Here is a 15054-nt window from a genome sequence, read left to right as displayed (position 1 = left end):
AAAAGATAAATGTCCACATAAATAAATTAAGACTCTTTTGGTAGGTAAAACTGTTCCTACATTTTTTTTTCTTTGTTGGTCTTCTGGATATAAGGATTTAAATTGGAATAAAATATGGCTGACCAGTAATGAATTCTGTCAATAATACAGTAAAGGAGGTTTCTTATAAAATTGCACACAACATATACGCAGCTAAAAAACATTACAAATATTTAGGATTGATATTGATGACTCCTGTGATTTCTGTGTTATACATGTAGAATCTAGTTCACATTTCTTTAATCTTTGCTTGTACTCACAACTTTTTTGCTTCAATGTACAAGCCTTTATTGAGAGGAGGACTGGATTCTCACTGCGACTGCCGGATAAGGCCATTTTTCTCTCCACACCAAGGAAAAGGACTGTTTCTTTTGCACAAGCTGCGTTGCTCTTTGGAAAATTTCATATTCACGACAGGAAATGGATGAACAGCAGACCACATCCCACCGTCTTTCTTCTGAAGGTACAGACCTTCAGAATCATGAGGCAGTACAAATGAAATTTATTTGGGAAAAATTTGTTGAAATATTTGGGTGTATGTGTATCAGCATGGCAACTATTTTTTGATATACTGTTTATATGTCTGATTTTTGTATCAATGTATATTTTTGTTTTTCCCATTTGTTGTGTCTATAGATTTGTTGCTAACAAATCTGTGTCTCCATGGTAGCGGGAGGGACGACAGCCACGATGACCGGAGATACAAAACTAAACAAAACAAAAAAAAAAATTTTTTAAACAATTTGAAGATGAGGGTTTATTCAGGCGGGGGTTGGGATAAGGAACTTTTTAAGTCAGAAATAGAAAAAAAAAAGTAAATAAGCTGCTGGAAGGGCGGCCGGACGACAGCGACCGTCCTGCGCAGGCGCACAGCGTCCCCTGGTGGTCGGAGCGGCTCGGTGCCAGGACAGCTCTGCGTGTCAACGAGGTGACGTGTGTGTGCGCGCGTGCGTGTGCGTGTGTGTGTGTGTGTGTGTGTGTGTGTCTGTCTTATGTGTGTGTTTCGACGTGTGTGTCTAACTGTTGAGCTTCTCCGACTCCTCCATCCTCACGACCGTCATCTGCTCGCCGTGACCTTCCTCGTCTCCAGGAACCTGAGGGACAAAGGTCACCGCTCAGATTAGTCATATTTATAATCTGCTCAGATTATTTATCCTCATAGGTTGTACTCCTTTAGAAGGATTCCCGAACTCAGATTAAAATCCCTTCAGATTATTTATCTGATCAGATTACAATAACTTTATATTGTAATCTCTTCCCATTATCAATCCGCTCAGATTATAATCCCTTCGGATTATAATCGTTTCCCAAGAAGGAGGGGTTCTCCTCCAGGGGGCTCCAAATAAAGTGACCACATCGAACAAATCTATGGACTGCGGTCCGAGGGCCCGTCAGATGTGAAGGCGCTCACCTCCCAGTAGATGTTGTCCTCGAAGCAGATGGTGTCAGGAGGAGCGCCAAAGATGGGGAGCTTCAACAAGAGCCCTGGGGGTGGGAAGGAGGAGGAGGAGGAGGGGGGGGGGGGGTTCGTAACAACTTGATAATCTGAGGTTTTAATCTGACGGGGGAGACGGGGGCGGATACCTACCCACAATCAGCCCTCCCAGCAGGGCCATGCCCAGGGTCACCGCCAGGGAGATGGCCTGACGAACACCCTGGAAGGAGGAGGTCACGTGTCCAGAGGCGATGTCAGGAAACACGTCCGCCATCCTGGGAGGAAGAGAGGATGAGGAGAGAGAAGATATGAAGGAGGAGGAGGAGAAGAAGAAGAGGAGTCAGCTTCTGTTCGCTCCCTGTAGTTCCATCTCTGCTCTGGAGCTTTAGCTCCCCCTGCTGGAGGTTCAGTGAACTGCAGCCAGGATTGTGGGGATTATTGGTTTATTGATCAGTGAACGGAAATAAGATCCATTAATTTCACAGCAAACATTGGAAACCACTTCCTCTGATGTTTGATCAGAGGTTGAAGTGTAATGATCAATCTGCTGATATCGGTCATTATCCATAGTATTGATTAGAGGTTTGTTTTCTGCCTCTGTGTCTGGATTTAATGTGAAAATCGGATCTAATCTTGAATCCTCATCATCTTCAGGTCGGATGACACTCACCCCTCTCCGTAAACGTCGGCGGTTGCCAAGGCGGCGGTGACGGCGCCGACGATGGCGCCCAGGACACCGGGCATCCCGTGCAGGTTGTGGACGCCGCAGGTGTCCTGGATCTTCAGCTTCTCCTCCAGGATGGGCTGCAAGGAGGAGGAAGAGCGTCAGAGCGACAACCACCTGGTCCCGAAGCCGTCCTTGGAGACCCGCCGGCTCACCGAGAGGAACTTGAATCCCAGGACCGAGATGATCCCGGCCAGGAAGCCCACGATCATGGAGCCGAAGGGAGTCAGCATCATTTCGCCGGCCGTTCCCGCGGCAACACCCCCAGCCAGGGCCGCGTTCTGGATGTGGACCTGCAGGGGGGGGATTCGATATGTTAATCAATCAATTAATCAATCAATAAAAACTAACCATCAGTGTGTGTGAATAGTTTCCATGGAAACCAGGCACACTGGAATGATTTCTGATCGACTTTTTCAATTATTTTGAACATCATCTGAGTGTGTGTGTGTGTGTGCCCTGACAGTCTCACACCCAGACACACACACACACACACACACACACACACACACACACACACACACACACACACACACACACACACACACTCTTTATTCACAGATGTCACAAGCATCAATCAGTTTTCAACCAATACCCGATCAAAACCTGGTCCTGGGCAAAGCTTTCGGCTGATTTGTGTGTTTGTGTGTGTGTGTGTGTGTGTGTCTGTGTGTGTGTGTGTGTGACTGTCAAAGCACACGCACACACACTCACACACACACACACTCATTATTTACAGGTGCTGCACCTGTCAATCAGTGTTCAGCCAATACCTGATCAATACCGTATCCTGGCTAGAGGCTCTGAGGAGGAGCATCCAGCAGCTGTGTGTGTATGTTTGTGTGTGTGTGTGTGTGTGTGTGTGTTGATGAGGGAGATAGGAGCCAGTGAGTTGTCCCGTCAGCGACCGAGCTGGCTCCGCCCCCGGGCCGCGATTTTCATCACTCCGAAAGCAGAGTCGTTGGTCCGATATAATCTGCATGTCGAACCCGACCTGAGATCATTAGCCTGACCTTTGACCTCCACCCCTGCGCCTGCGGGATCAGCAGTTGCTGATTGACCAAGGTGTCACTTCAGGGACATTCCAGGCTGGAGATTGTATCCTCCAGCTGGGTTGTGGAAACCCAAACCCAAATCTGAGCGGGATTCAAACCAGCAACTGGATTTGACTTTGAAAACCAACTTCAAAAGAAGCATTTCTTTGATCTTCAAAAATCCATCTTAGATTTCAAAGGGAACAGTCCCACTCACCATGTCCAGTCGCCCGTCATGCGCGCAGAGAGCTGACATGCCGTAGGACGCCAGCGTGCACGCCGCCAGGGAGTAGTAGGTGTTGAGGGCGGTGCGGTGCTGGTCATCTCCATGGGCAGTGATGGCGGAGTTGAAGCTGGGCCAGAACATCCACAGGTAGATGGTACCTGGACGGAGTTTGGGAGGGGTTAGGACACCCAGACAGGAAGTGCTTTAGGAAGCCGGGGGCGGGGTTTACCGATCATGGCGAAGAGGTCGGAGTGGTAGACGGAGCTGTCCCTGTGCTTGCTCTTCTCCAGGTTGGGTCGGTAGAGGACCCGGGTCACCATCAGCCCGAAGTAGGCGCCGAAGGTGTGGATGGTCATGGAGCCGCCGGCATCTTTGGCCTGGAGGGTCGGGGCGGGTTAGAAGGGCGGCAAGCAGCTTGGGACGGGCAGGGGCGGCGGGACTCACCCCCAGGGCGGTCAGCAGGATGAACTCGTTGACGGCGAAGAGTGTGACCTCGAACATGGCCATGATCAGCAGCTGCACCGGGCTGGTCTTCCCCAGCACCGCCCCGAAGGAGATCAACACCGAGCCAGTGCAGAAGTCAGCGTTTATCATGCTGGGCAGGGGCGACATGAACAACAATGTGAACGGACGTCAACACCAGCATAATGTGAGATGAAAGTTTAGAAATTTCTCCAGACGAACCGCCGCAAAGTGCCCAATGAGGACAATAGGCTGCTTCAATGAGCAACTCTTGGTATTCTGCAAGGTCTCCATACTTGTATGCTCCAGGATGATCACACGTCTGTTAACTCTGGATTATAACCTTGGTGTTTGGAGAACCTACCTCTCCACTCCTATGTGGATCTTCCCTTCGTGCATGCCGTGGAAGAAGCCCTGCATCAGCGTGGCCCACTGCAGGGCGAAGGCGGCGATCAGGAAGTTGAAGCCCACGCTGCTGAAGCCGTAGCGCTGCAGGAAAGTCATGAGGAAGCCGAAGCCAATGAAGATCATCACGTGGACATCCTGGAAACCTGCGCAAGGGTAGAAAATGGAGAGATGAAACAGGAAGAGCTGGATCCTGGTGAGCAGAGATTCCAGTTAAAAGTGGCGTTCCGCAAGGATCAATTCTAGGTTCCCTTCAGACGTTTGGAAAAACAACAGGAGAATAACTCCAGACGTCCGCAGAGGACCTGATTTCTAATCCAGCTTCACTCTGGACCTGTTGAATCAGGACAGTGTCTCTTAAGATAAGATAAACTTGATTGATCCCCACAGGGGAAATTCCTTTCCATCCTCTTCAAGATGGAGGAGGAACTGAAACCCTTTCTGACAGATTACCTCCAGATAATCCCAAATAAACCACCCTCAGCTCACTGATACTTTCCTCTGGATTATTTGAAAAACCTTCACATCCTCTCAGATTACATCCTTGGCCCCGCCCCCTTCAACCTCCGGCGGAGCTGGTGCATACAGATGTGTTTTCAGGTGAGGCCAAACGGTGTGTGACCTGAGGGCACGTGGACATGCAACACACATACACTCAAGCGCACACACACACAGCCACACACACACACAAACACACAAACACACACACGGAACTCCACAGCGTCGGTGGTTCTGGAGGAACAGGTCGGACGGGGAGGTGGAGGAACTGAACAGAGACTTCAGTCAAAGATACTGCTTTTAAAAGTAGTATTTGAAAGTACTTTTTGGTTGTCGGTACTTTTCAGTCGGAAAAGTATCAGTGTCAGTTGAGAACACGCCATTTTTCTTCAACCTGGAAAGTTTGATCTCTGATCTCTAATCTATCATCTTGCTATTCCTTTCGCTGTTTAATTCCTGGAATTTCAAAACAACATGCAAATAGAAGAGGTTGCTCTGCTGGAGGAATGTGATCTGATTGGATTACTTTTTGGATCTCCTCAGAGATTACTGGACCGCAGGGTTTAATCTGAAGCCTCAGCACAACCGCAGATGTTCTTCTATTATTTATTGCTTTATTTTTTTATGATTTCTCCAAATAAATTCAGGTAAAAATGCCTTTCTATGCTGACGATGCTTTGACGAACATTAAAATGTTTAAATCTCTCCGCCAGGTTTCCTGAGGAGCCCTCAGCTGCAGCCGTAATCTGGATTATAAAGTGGCTTCATGCATTAGTGGTTGTGTTGGCTTGTTATCAGAGGTGAAAGTTCCTGTTTGGGACATTTCTACGTTTTTGTTTCAAATTTAAAAGTTGCATAAGCCAGAGCTTTTGCCCGGGCTTGTGTCTGGAGCTTCAGGGGCCTGCAGAGAAACGGTTGAGTTCGGTACTTGTTACGACACGCGAACCTGCAGAGAAGGCTCCCTGGATTGAGCCATCTGGAAATTACGGGATGGAAAGGGGGAAATGGTACGGTCCAAAGTTCAGGCAGGCATCTCAGGTACTTCATGCACTGATTTGTCCTCGTCGCCGCCTCCCGATGGGAAGCTGCTACCACAGTAACATCCCAGAAGGTGTTACAAGGCACAAAGCGAGCCGGAGCTCCTTTCCCAAACTCTGGACCTTCACTTCTGCAAACTGAACCGAAGAGACGGACAGCTCCTGTGCTGCAGATTACAGATTACACACTGAGATTTAATAATTCAGCTCTTCATTTATGTTTTGCAACCTCATTTAGAGGTTGGGTTGGTACTTTTTCTCGTTCTAGCGGGGGGGGGTCAAAGGTCGCGGGGGGGGTTATTGAGGCCCCCGGAGGCAAAGACTGCAGAGATAAAAGCAGTCGGAGGCCAAGGGTCACCTCCTGATAATCTCTTCAAAATAAGAGCGTGGCCTTTCGGAAAAAGTGGTCCGGGATCTTCTGGCGGCAGGTTCTGCCGTGGGAGCTGAAAGTTGGCAGAACCTCAAGGCCTTGTTCGGTTTCGTGCGAGCGGCCGGTAATGAGGCAAACCGACACAACTGAACCAGGACGGGTCTAATTTGTGGGCCGGGGGAGCCCGGGGCCGTTCCCACGTGACGGCCGGAGGTTCTGCAGGTGGACCCGCGGGTCCGTCTGCACCTTCTCCTTCTTCAAGCCTTCCCACCTGCACTTCCAGGAGGCTCCGAACCTCCTGGAACCGCAGGTGCACGCTGGTGGCTGGACCACCCGCTCCTCCAAGAGGCTGAGGACGAGCCTTCGGCGACCCCCGACCCCGTCTCACTTACTCGGGTAGCGGTAGTAGAAGTCGTTGTCGTATTCGGAGTGGTTGTTGTGGTGATGCCACTTCTTGGCATCCGTCTCCTTGTCGTACTGCACCAGCGTGCCGAAGAGGATGATGAGGATGATCTCCAGGATGAAGCAGGTCACCGGCAGCTTCAGCCGCATGTTGGTGGACGCGTCCGTCATCCCGGCGGCGAGAGGTCCAGGGGGCAGGAGGGGCTGGAGGTCCGGCAGGCGACGGGAGCTCTCACACACACAGACGGCGTCAGGTGTGTGTGTGTGAGTGTGTGTGTATGTGTGTGTGTGTGTGTGTGAGAGGCAGGAGGGAGACACACACACTGCTCCAACACATGTGGATTTTGCTTCGCTGGGTCACACCTCCTCCACACACCTCCTTCGACAGGGGGCGGGGCCACCTTAAGCCCCGCCCCTTAAGGTGGTCTGAACTCCTGCTCCTCTTCGTTTAAAGGCTGACGATCGATTGGTGCAATATTGATCGGTGAGATCAAAGAGAATTGATATTTCTTTCTTTTTCCTCCTTCTCTCTGAACTGATTCTTTGATCCTTCCTCCAGATGTTATTGATCACGCCTGAAGACCCAACTCCGCCCCCCGAAGACCCCAACTTTGATTGACAGGCGGCAAACCCCGCCCCTACAGCGGACACCGACCAACGCCCAATGAGAAGTCGGAAGCCCGTATGTAGTGTTTGGTTGACTATTTAGCCTTAACCGTTAGCAACAACTTTGGGGCGAGTGAAGCTTGGTGTTGCCGTGGCGATGGGTACTTTAGAACACCAAACCAAGATTTGATTTTTTAGAGACAGCAGATGGACCAGGGGTCTGCGGGGTCACATGGTCTCTGGGGCTTAAAGCTGATTGGTTGCTGAGAAGATAGTGTGTGTGTGTGTGTGTGTGTGTGTGTTTGGGGGGGGGGTTCAAGGGTGAGGTATTCTCTCTTGTGAGTGAAAAACAGGAATGTTGTTTTGACTTCAGGGAATCTGAAGAATCAGAGCTCCGGAGCGCCGGGGGTCGGACCGCCACCGCAACAGGAAGTCCATACATCTCCCCTCCCGAGGAAGATCTCCAGAGAACTTAGAACGTCCTGCAGGACCAAACACGCCCGGATGCTGAAGAACCCAAAAGCCCCGCAGCAGCTCGGGAACTAAACCTCAGGAGGTCACAGGGATCTTCACACTCACTGCAACCAACAGGGGACTTCACCCATCCACGGTTCACCCCTTCTCGCCCTCCTTCAGGCCCCTGAGGTGGAGCACCAACATGGGAGGATCCTGGAGACGAGTCTCATCCTGTCCCTGATCTTCCTCCTCCTCATCTCTTCATCTCAGAGCAACAGTCAAGAGTCTAACAAACACTCCAAATCCAAACACTTTCCAGCAGAGAGTGAACCCTCGCTCCTTCTCCACCCCCTCTCCACCCCTTCTTCACCTCTTCTCCACCGAAGCACATGTGATGAAGATGATTCATCTCCGTTCTTCCTCAACATGTGACCATCTGAAGGCCGCCGGGAGCGCCAGTCATTCCTGGCATCTCTCAGCCCTGAGAATGCACCGCATCTCATGCTCACACACACACACACACACACATACACACCAAGAGTATGTTTGATGGCTCGTGCCCGATAGCAGATAACGTTCCTGGGATTCTTCTGACAGTGAAACGGGTTCCAGTGGACCAGGACGGGGTTAGGGTTTGGGTTCTTCTGGTTCCTGGTTGGAGTCCCTGATCCTGAACAGTTTACCAGCATCTGCAGAGTCCTCCTGGAGGTCCAGACTGGAGGTGAAGCCCAGGAGAAGCCCCCTCCCCTCACGGATGACCCTCTGTCAGATGATCAGCAGGTCAGCCATTACTTCATGTTACCCTTCCAGCTCATGGGAGATGAACCTTACAGAACAGACCCGTTCCTGGTCCTGGTCCTGGTTCAGGTCCTCCACAACCAGGCTGAATTATGCAACATCTGTGGGGAGCGCTTGTCGCCGAGGGCCCGCTGAGACCTCCTGCCGAAGCCTGACCTTCGGAGGGTTTCCAAACCATCTCCATCTGTCAAACAAAACTTTTCATCTGATAAGATCTGGCCCCCCGGGTTCCAGAGGCCCCGCCCCCGACGCTTCACGCCGCTTCTTGTCGCTCCATCAGCGCTTCGCCTCTCGGCTCCAGCGATAAGACAATCTGGCCATCAGGCGGCCGTCGGACCCGGGCCAGACTCAACCTGCCCACCAGATAACACACACGCACACACACACACACCGCAGGTGCTACTTGCTAACACACAGAGGGGCCCTGTGCGGTGGGTTGGGGGTGCATGTTCAAGGGAAGAATGTGGGAAATGAGAAACATCATCAAACATGGAGCCTTCACACCTCCATCATCTCATCTATCTGAGGAGATCAGAACATATGGGTTCTTCTAACATGGGTCCCCGGAGAGATGGCCCGGGCTTGCATATCAGCTGGACCTCCATCGCCAAACCTGCAGAAAAATACATGAAACGGTGTAAGAAACCATCCGTAAACAGCGTTATTACACTGTTATTACACTGGTATTACACTGTTACAGTTGAGCTGAGACTCATGACTAATAAGAATATTCAAAAATGATGTTCAGAAGAACACGTTCTGCTGTTTGCCTTCTCCGTCAGGGTGGTGGAGGTGGATGGGGGCTCGGAGGAGCTGCAGGGCGAAGACAAAGGCAGGAATGGGAATGTGGTCTTATCACCCCTTCGATCTGAGATGGTATCTCCCAGCGTGACTCTGGCGTCACCTGACTGACTCGACAGGTAGGACGCACGGCGGCAGGGCCTCGGGCGCCGCCGTGAATCTCTGCCTGACGGGTTCGAAAGGTCAACCGTAGCGGTGTTCCTCCACAACATCGATAATCGGAAACGGGAAATCGCGACCAGATAATCTGAATGGGCACAGAAACGTGTTATAACTCCAGATTCGGAGTGCTTTGAAAGGGTGTCTTTTCCGCACAGCTGCCAGCAACCAATCAGAGCGCCGGCCAGCGGGGCGCCGTCACATGTGACATATCTGGCCCTGTCATCGGAGCGACGCCGGCCCTTGAAGATAACACACAGGCGAGAAACTGGAAAGACGTGGAATATAAATCCTGGGATTAGAATAATCTGAATAAAATAAGTGGAGAAAAAAGTGTTCCTAATTTGTGCCATCTGTCCTTCCAAACCTCATTCGGAGGCTCGGACACTGTCACTCACTATATTCTGGTCAGATTAGGGCCTCAGATTCGGGTTTCATATTAAAGCTTCAGTTTAAAACCTGGGATTAGGGACTCAAATCGGGCTTTCAGATTCGGGCCTCAAAATGGGGTTTTGAATGAGCAGCATGTGTTCGGACTGGACTACATCTATATATTTGGGGGTTAAAAGTATTTCACAGCTAACGCCGCTCAATCAATCAAACAAAACTACACAAACAGCCTTAATATCAGCACCAAGATCGAGGTCAAAGGTCAACAGGAGGAAACACAAGAGGACCCACATGTAGTTCTAGAAGGGCATTTAGCTTTCTTTGAACGAAATCTGTCATCCGGAGCTGCAGGAGGGGAAGCGTGTCTTTACAAGGGAAGCCGTTGGGGGAGGCGGGGGAAGCGGGGGTTGTTGTCAGAAAGTACATAGTTTCCAGGAAAGCCGCCGCCGTGACCTTGCCACCTGTCATGGCGTCCGTCAGCGCCGTCACGCATGGCCGGGTGAGCAGGCGGGACAGCTCATCGCTCACCCTGAGAGAAGACCTGTCACCAGGAAATGTAGCCCCTCACCTGTACACACACACACACACACACACACACACACACACACACACACACACACACACACACACACACCTCCATGAGCATCAAGCAGACCGGCGCCCTCTGCTGGCAGGGAGATCAGGGGTCAGAGGTCACTGGCTGAGACTGACGGTCCTTCTGACAGTCACTCACTGATGTGAATCCATTTTGATGAAAAGAGGATGAAAGAGGGATGGACAGGTGGATGGAGGGTGGATAGATGGAGAGAGAAACGGACGGATGGATGGACAGATGGATTAATGGATGGGTGGGAGGATGGATGGATGTATAGTGAGGGGATGGATGGATGGATGGATGGATGGACGGACGGACGGACGGATGGATGGATGGATGGACGGATGGATGGATGGATGGATGGGTGAGTGAGTGGATGGATGGATGGATGGATGGATGGATGGATGGACGGATGGATGGATGGATGGATGGATGGACGGATGGATGGATGGATGGACGCCGTCACCTCCGGGTGTTGGAGTGACTACTAATTGCGAGGATGAAGAGCCCCATTGATAAGGAGGACAATGGAAAAGCAGCAGCAGCCAATGAGCAGAAGAATCTAACCTTGTTTCCACATTGAACACTGTGTATGTGTGTTTGTGTGTGTGTGTATGTGTGTGTGTGTGTGTTTGTCCGCGGCTGCCATCCCTGCGTGGGGGTGCGGAGCTGTGTGTCGGGGGCAGGGGGGCTCACAAAGCGTCCCTTGTGCCGGTGGCGGCGGCGGCTTCCTCCCCAGCTGCCCTTCGGACACAAACAAAGATGGCCGGACGCGGCGGCGCCGTTTGGCAGCCTCCCTCTGGGAAAGGTCGGAGGTCGTGGCGCCCCCCTGAGCCGCCCGCTCATTGCACGATTCAACATGGCGGAGACCCTTCATCTGACCTCCCATTGGTGGAGCTAGTGTGTCAGGTGACTGAAGAGGAAGCGGGTTCTAGCACTGTTAGAAGTAGTGCAACTATAGGGATACGCCCTGTATGTACTTACAAGTTTCAGATGTTTGCAGCTTCTTCATCCGTCTCCTTCTTCGTTGGCGCCTCCCGACCGGCGCAATGACCGCCGTTCCGCCACTCGGCCATCGAGGGGCTCCGCCCGTTCACGGCTCGCCCCGCTGCCGTGGACACCGTCACCCGGGACTCCAAAAAGGGGGAGGGACTTCCTGTCCTCTCACAACCGGTCGGAAAACAGAGAAGAGGCGCCTCCAGCCTCCATCAGGCGCAGAGAGGTGATGGAGGGAGGAGGTGCTCATTAACATCTGGAGCGGGGAGACAATAACGGACCGCACCATCTAAGCGGGGGGGCCGGGGGCGGGGCTAAACCCTGGTGACAGCTGATCCTTCTGGAGCTCAGACAGAGCATACGACGTGGAGCCGGCGGTTGTCACCATGATGGAGGGAGATCGGAACCTGATCGGTACCTGATCGGAATCTGATTGGAAACCTCGGGAACCTCACAGGACCACCTCGCTGCTGCTTATTGATTATTGACCAGGTGATTGACTGCATTCGCTGGCTCCCTCAAGTACTCCCACCTCAACTGTACTCCCAAACTGTTTTTCGGGCTCTGAAAAGTACTACGATGTTCCACGGCGTTTGCTTTGTCCTTGTTTAAGTGACACGGCCATCGTCATGGAAACCGCTGTGATGGTCCTGCTGATGGCGAACTGCTTCGTGGGCTCGTCGGCCATCTTAACCGGCGAGGCGGCAAGTACGAGGAGTTCTGGGATATTGAAAGTACTACTACTTGTACTTTCAAGAACCAATATTGTCAGAAGATGACCTTAAATTCCACGCGCTTTCACCCACAAACTACTTTCTGGATTGGAGTTTCATGTTGTATCAAGTAGTATTTGGCCGGAATCTCACTTTGATGTTATACACAAAGAACAGGAATTAATGTTCGTTGGATCAAACTTTTACAATCACAAGTACTCAGACAATAAGTACTTTGAAATTGGTCAGGACTATTAGCATGATAAGATACTTGTACTAGTACTTAGTTGGAATATTTAAGAAGACCTACAGAAACAAGTCGTTTGCAATACAACCATCAGGACAGAAAGTACAGCTTGGGTGAAGACATAGTTTCAGTATGCAGTACTCCGACAGAAGGTATTCAGGAAGTATTATTTGGTTATATGGTTGAGGTACAAGTACATGACTACCAATTCTATTGTACGGCAGAAAACCAGTTGAAGGTATTTGGACATGAAGTACCTTAAGGTCGGTCTAAACTTGTGCATTGTGAAGTATCTGAGGGGAAAGTACTATCAGTGAAGTATCTGTATCTTAAAAGTACTACTAAAGCAAGCAGGACAGATGCCCTGACGGGTTTGGGGTTGGAGGGCTTTTTCAGGGGAAACCAACAAAATGGCTGCAACCTGTGGGTGTGGTTTTGCCGCAGCGCCGCCGCTGAAGTACCTGCTGCCACCGCCGCTGCAGCCCGAGGTGGCGGGCCGCCGTGGCGAGAACGTCACTCTGCCCTGCGTCCTGAAGACCCGTCCGGCCCACTTCAGGATAAAATGGACCAAGGTGGAGCCGGAGAACATCGGCCCGGAGAACATCGTCATCATTTCCAACACCCACTCGTCACGGCGCTACGGAGCCCTGGGGCCCCGTGCCGCCATGAGGCGGGCGCACGCCATGGACGCCTCGCTGCTGCTCAGCCGCCTGCAGCTGGAGGACAGCGGGCGCTACCGCTGCGAGCTGGTCAGCGGCGTGGAGGACGAGAGCGTGTTGGTGACCCTGAGGGTGGAAGGTGAGGGCGCCCCCCTTGGGGATGGCTAATCCCAGGGATAAATCCGCTCCAGATTACCACCAGGAATTAGCTCCTCCCTCCAGAAAAGATGGTGACCTGAAGTGAGGGATGACATCAAATATCTACTTCCTGGTGGTTCACCTGCTGGCTCCTCCCCCGACAGGTGTGGTCTTTCCCTACCAGAGTGAGAGCGGACGCTACAAGTTCACCTTCCACCAGGCTAAGGCAGCGTGCGAGGAACAAGATGGCCGCCTGGCGACGTTTGACCAGCTGTTTCGAGGTAGGAGCCATTTGTAGCGTCCTCGCAGTCCCTTGTCTGACTCCGCCTCCTCCCCAGCCTGGTGGCAGGGTCTGGACTGGTGCAACGCCGGGTGGATCCTGGACGGCACCGTCACCTACCCCATCCTGGAGCCCCGGCCCAACTGTGGCGGGGACCTGCCACCCGGCCTTCGTGGTTACGGGCCAAAAGACAAGGATAGCGACCGGTTCGATGCTTTCTGCTTCACCTCCTCCACAGAAGGTGAGTCCAATGGGTCCTGCTTACACCTGAGGGTACAACTTCCTGTGTCTCATTAAACATGGTGGCACTCTGGAGGTCAGATAAATTCACTCCTGTTCTTTTTGCGGGCCTTCCACCCAACCTCCGATCGGTTTCCAGAAAAGGAAAAGGAACCAGGAAGGCCAACAGATTTAGAGGCTCACTGCACCTGCGCCGTTAATCGGTTCGCCTGCATGAAGCTAAGCTTCATGCGGAGACCATTTTGGGGGAGATTCTTCCCTTCGGAGGACACTCATATTAGCTTTAGAATCATATCGCTGTGAAGCAAACTCCCGCAGCCAGCCTCTTCACTGAACACCTATCATATCCTGCAAATTTGCCGAAGGTGGTTCAGACCAGTTCTTATTTTTGTTCCTTACAGGTTCTGTGTTCTATGTGTCCGGAGCGTTCTCCTTCCAGGAGGCGGGCCTGGCCTGCAAGCGCCATGGCTCAGAGCTGGCCCTGGTTGGCCAGCTATACGCCGCCTGGCACTTCCAAAAGCTGGACCAGTGCGACGGCGGGTGGCTAAAGGATGGCAGTGTGCGTTTTCCCATTATCGCCCCGAGGCGGCGCTGCGGTGGAATCCAGAGACCGAGCGTGCACTCCTTCGGGTTCCCTGACAAGACGCTGCAGCTCTACGGAGCGTACTGCTACAAGTAGCCGGGATGGAAACTACATGTCCTTTCAGTGCACTTCCAAATAAAATTCTCTTTGCATCTCGTATCGGATTTTCCCGATCACGACTCGTATCGGATTTTCCCGATCACATCCGAAAGCCATGGAGTCACATGCCTGTTTCTGCAATTCTTTTCCCACCATTTGGACATGACTATCGACACTGGTGACCAACGCTAGGTGTTAGCTAACCTCAGGCGGACTCAGTCTCTCCCTCCATGCAAGATCACCCTGATGGCTGGTTCTACCGTAACGTTCTCCACATGTGATACTTATGCTGAGCTTCTCTCCGTTAATAACTGGGTAACAACGACGTAACAACAGCGCTAGCGTCACGTTCCTTTGCTGGCGGGAACGAGATGATCAGATTTGGGCATCACTTCATGACATCTGATCAACATCACCGGAAAGCACCCTGCCATTCTCCAATGAGCCGGTCCGCCGGTCACCTGACGCGGGTTCAGCCAATCGCGCGAGTGGTAAAGGACACCAAGTTGTCTGCTGCCACCTTCTGATGGATCCACCAACACCGGGATCGGAACGGCGTTGAGGTCGGATTAAAAATGCCTCAAATGTTTTTGTCAAAATAAACCGATTGATTATGTGATGGTTTCATTTATTCATTCATTGAATATTTTCACCGTTAATCC

The 15054-nt window shown here is 51.8% G+C and overlaps 2 protein-coding genes and 1 long non-coding RNA gene across 3 annotated transcripts; 2 read left to right on the top strand and 1 right to left on the bottom strand.

The window, feature by feature from the left end:
- Window positions 1-769: 769 nt before the first annotated feature.
- On the bottom strand, window positions 770-6975 carry rhbg (Rh family B glycoprotein). The gene is made up of 10 exons (XM_086153899.1): window positions 6623-6975; window positions 4285-4471; window positions 3903-4053; window positions 3688-3835; window positions 3450-3616; window positions 2354-2491; window positions 2145-2278; window positions 1628-1749; window positions 1451-1524; window positions 770-1133 (listed from the first exon to the last, which is right to left on the bottom strand). The coding sequence occupies exons 1-10, from the start codon at window positions 6801-6803 to the stop codon at window positions 1056-1058; spliced, it is 1380 nt and encodes a 459-aa protein (XP_086010025.1). The 5' UTR covers window positions 6804-6975; the 3' UTR covers window positions 770-1055.
- Window positions 6976-7214: 239 nt separating this feature from the next.
- Window positions 7215-9721, top strand: LOC147230493 (uncharacterized). The gene is made up of 3 exons (XR_015106709.1): window positions 7215-7314; window positions 7612-9129; window positions 9275-9721. It is a non-coding gene; the product is annotated as an uncharacterized LOC147230493 (long non-coding RNA).
- A 2073-nt stretch (window positions 9722-11794) lies between these two features.
- hapln2 (hyaluronan and proteoglycan link protein 2) lies at window positions 11795-14994 on the top strand. Its single transcript, XM_086153881.1, has 6 exons — window positions 11795-11925; window positions 12047-12141; window positions 12838-13191; window positions 13355-13471; window positions 13529-13711; window positions 14112-14994. The coding sequence occupies exons 2-6, from the start codon at window positions 12063-12065 to the stop codon at window positions 14387-14389; spliced, it is 1011 nt and encodes a 336-aa protein (XP_086010007.1). The 5' UTR covers window positions 11795-11925; window positions 12047-12062; the 3' UTR covers window positions 14390-14994.
- The last annotated feature ends 60 nt before the right edge of the window (window positions 14995-15054 follow it).

Source organism: Fistularia commersonii, chromosome 10 (genome assembly GCF_037954325.1).
Source record: "Fistularia commersonii isolate RoL2024-O1a breed Wild chromosome 10, RoL_Fcom_v1.0, whole genome shotgun sequence".
Lineage (NCBI taxonomy): Eukaryota > Metazoa > Chordata > Actinopteri > Syngnathiformes > Fistulariidae > Fistularia > Fistularia commersonii.
This window is presented reverse-complemented; position numbering and strand designations above follow the sequence as displayed.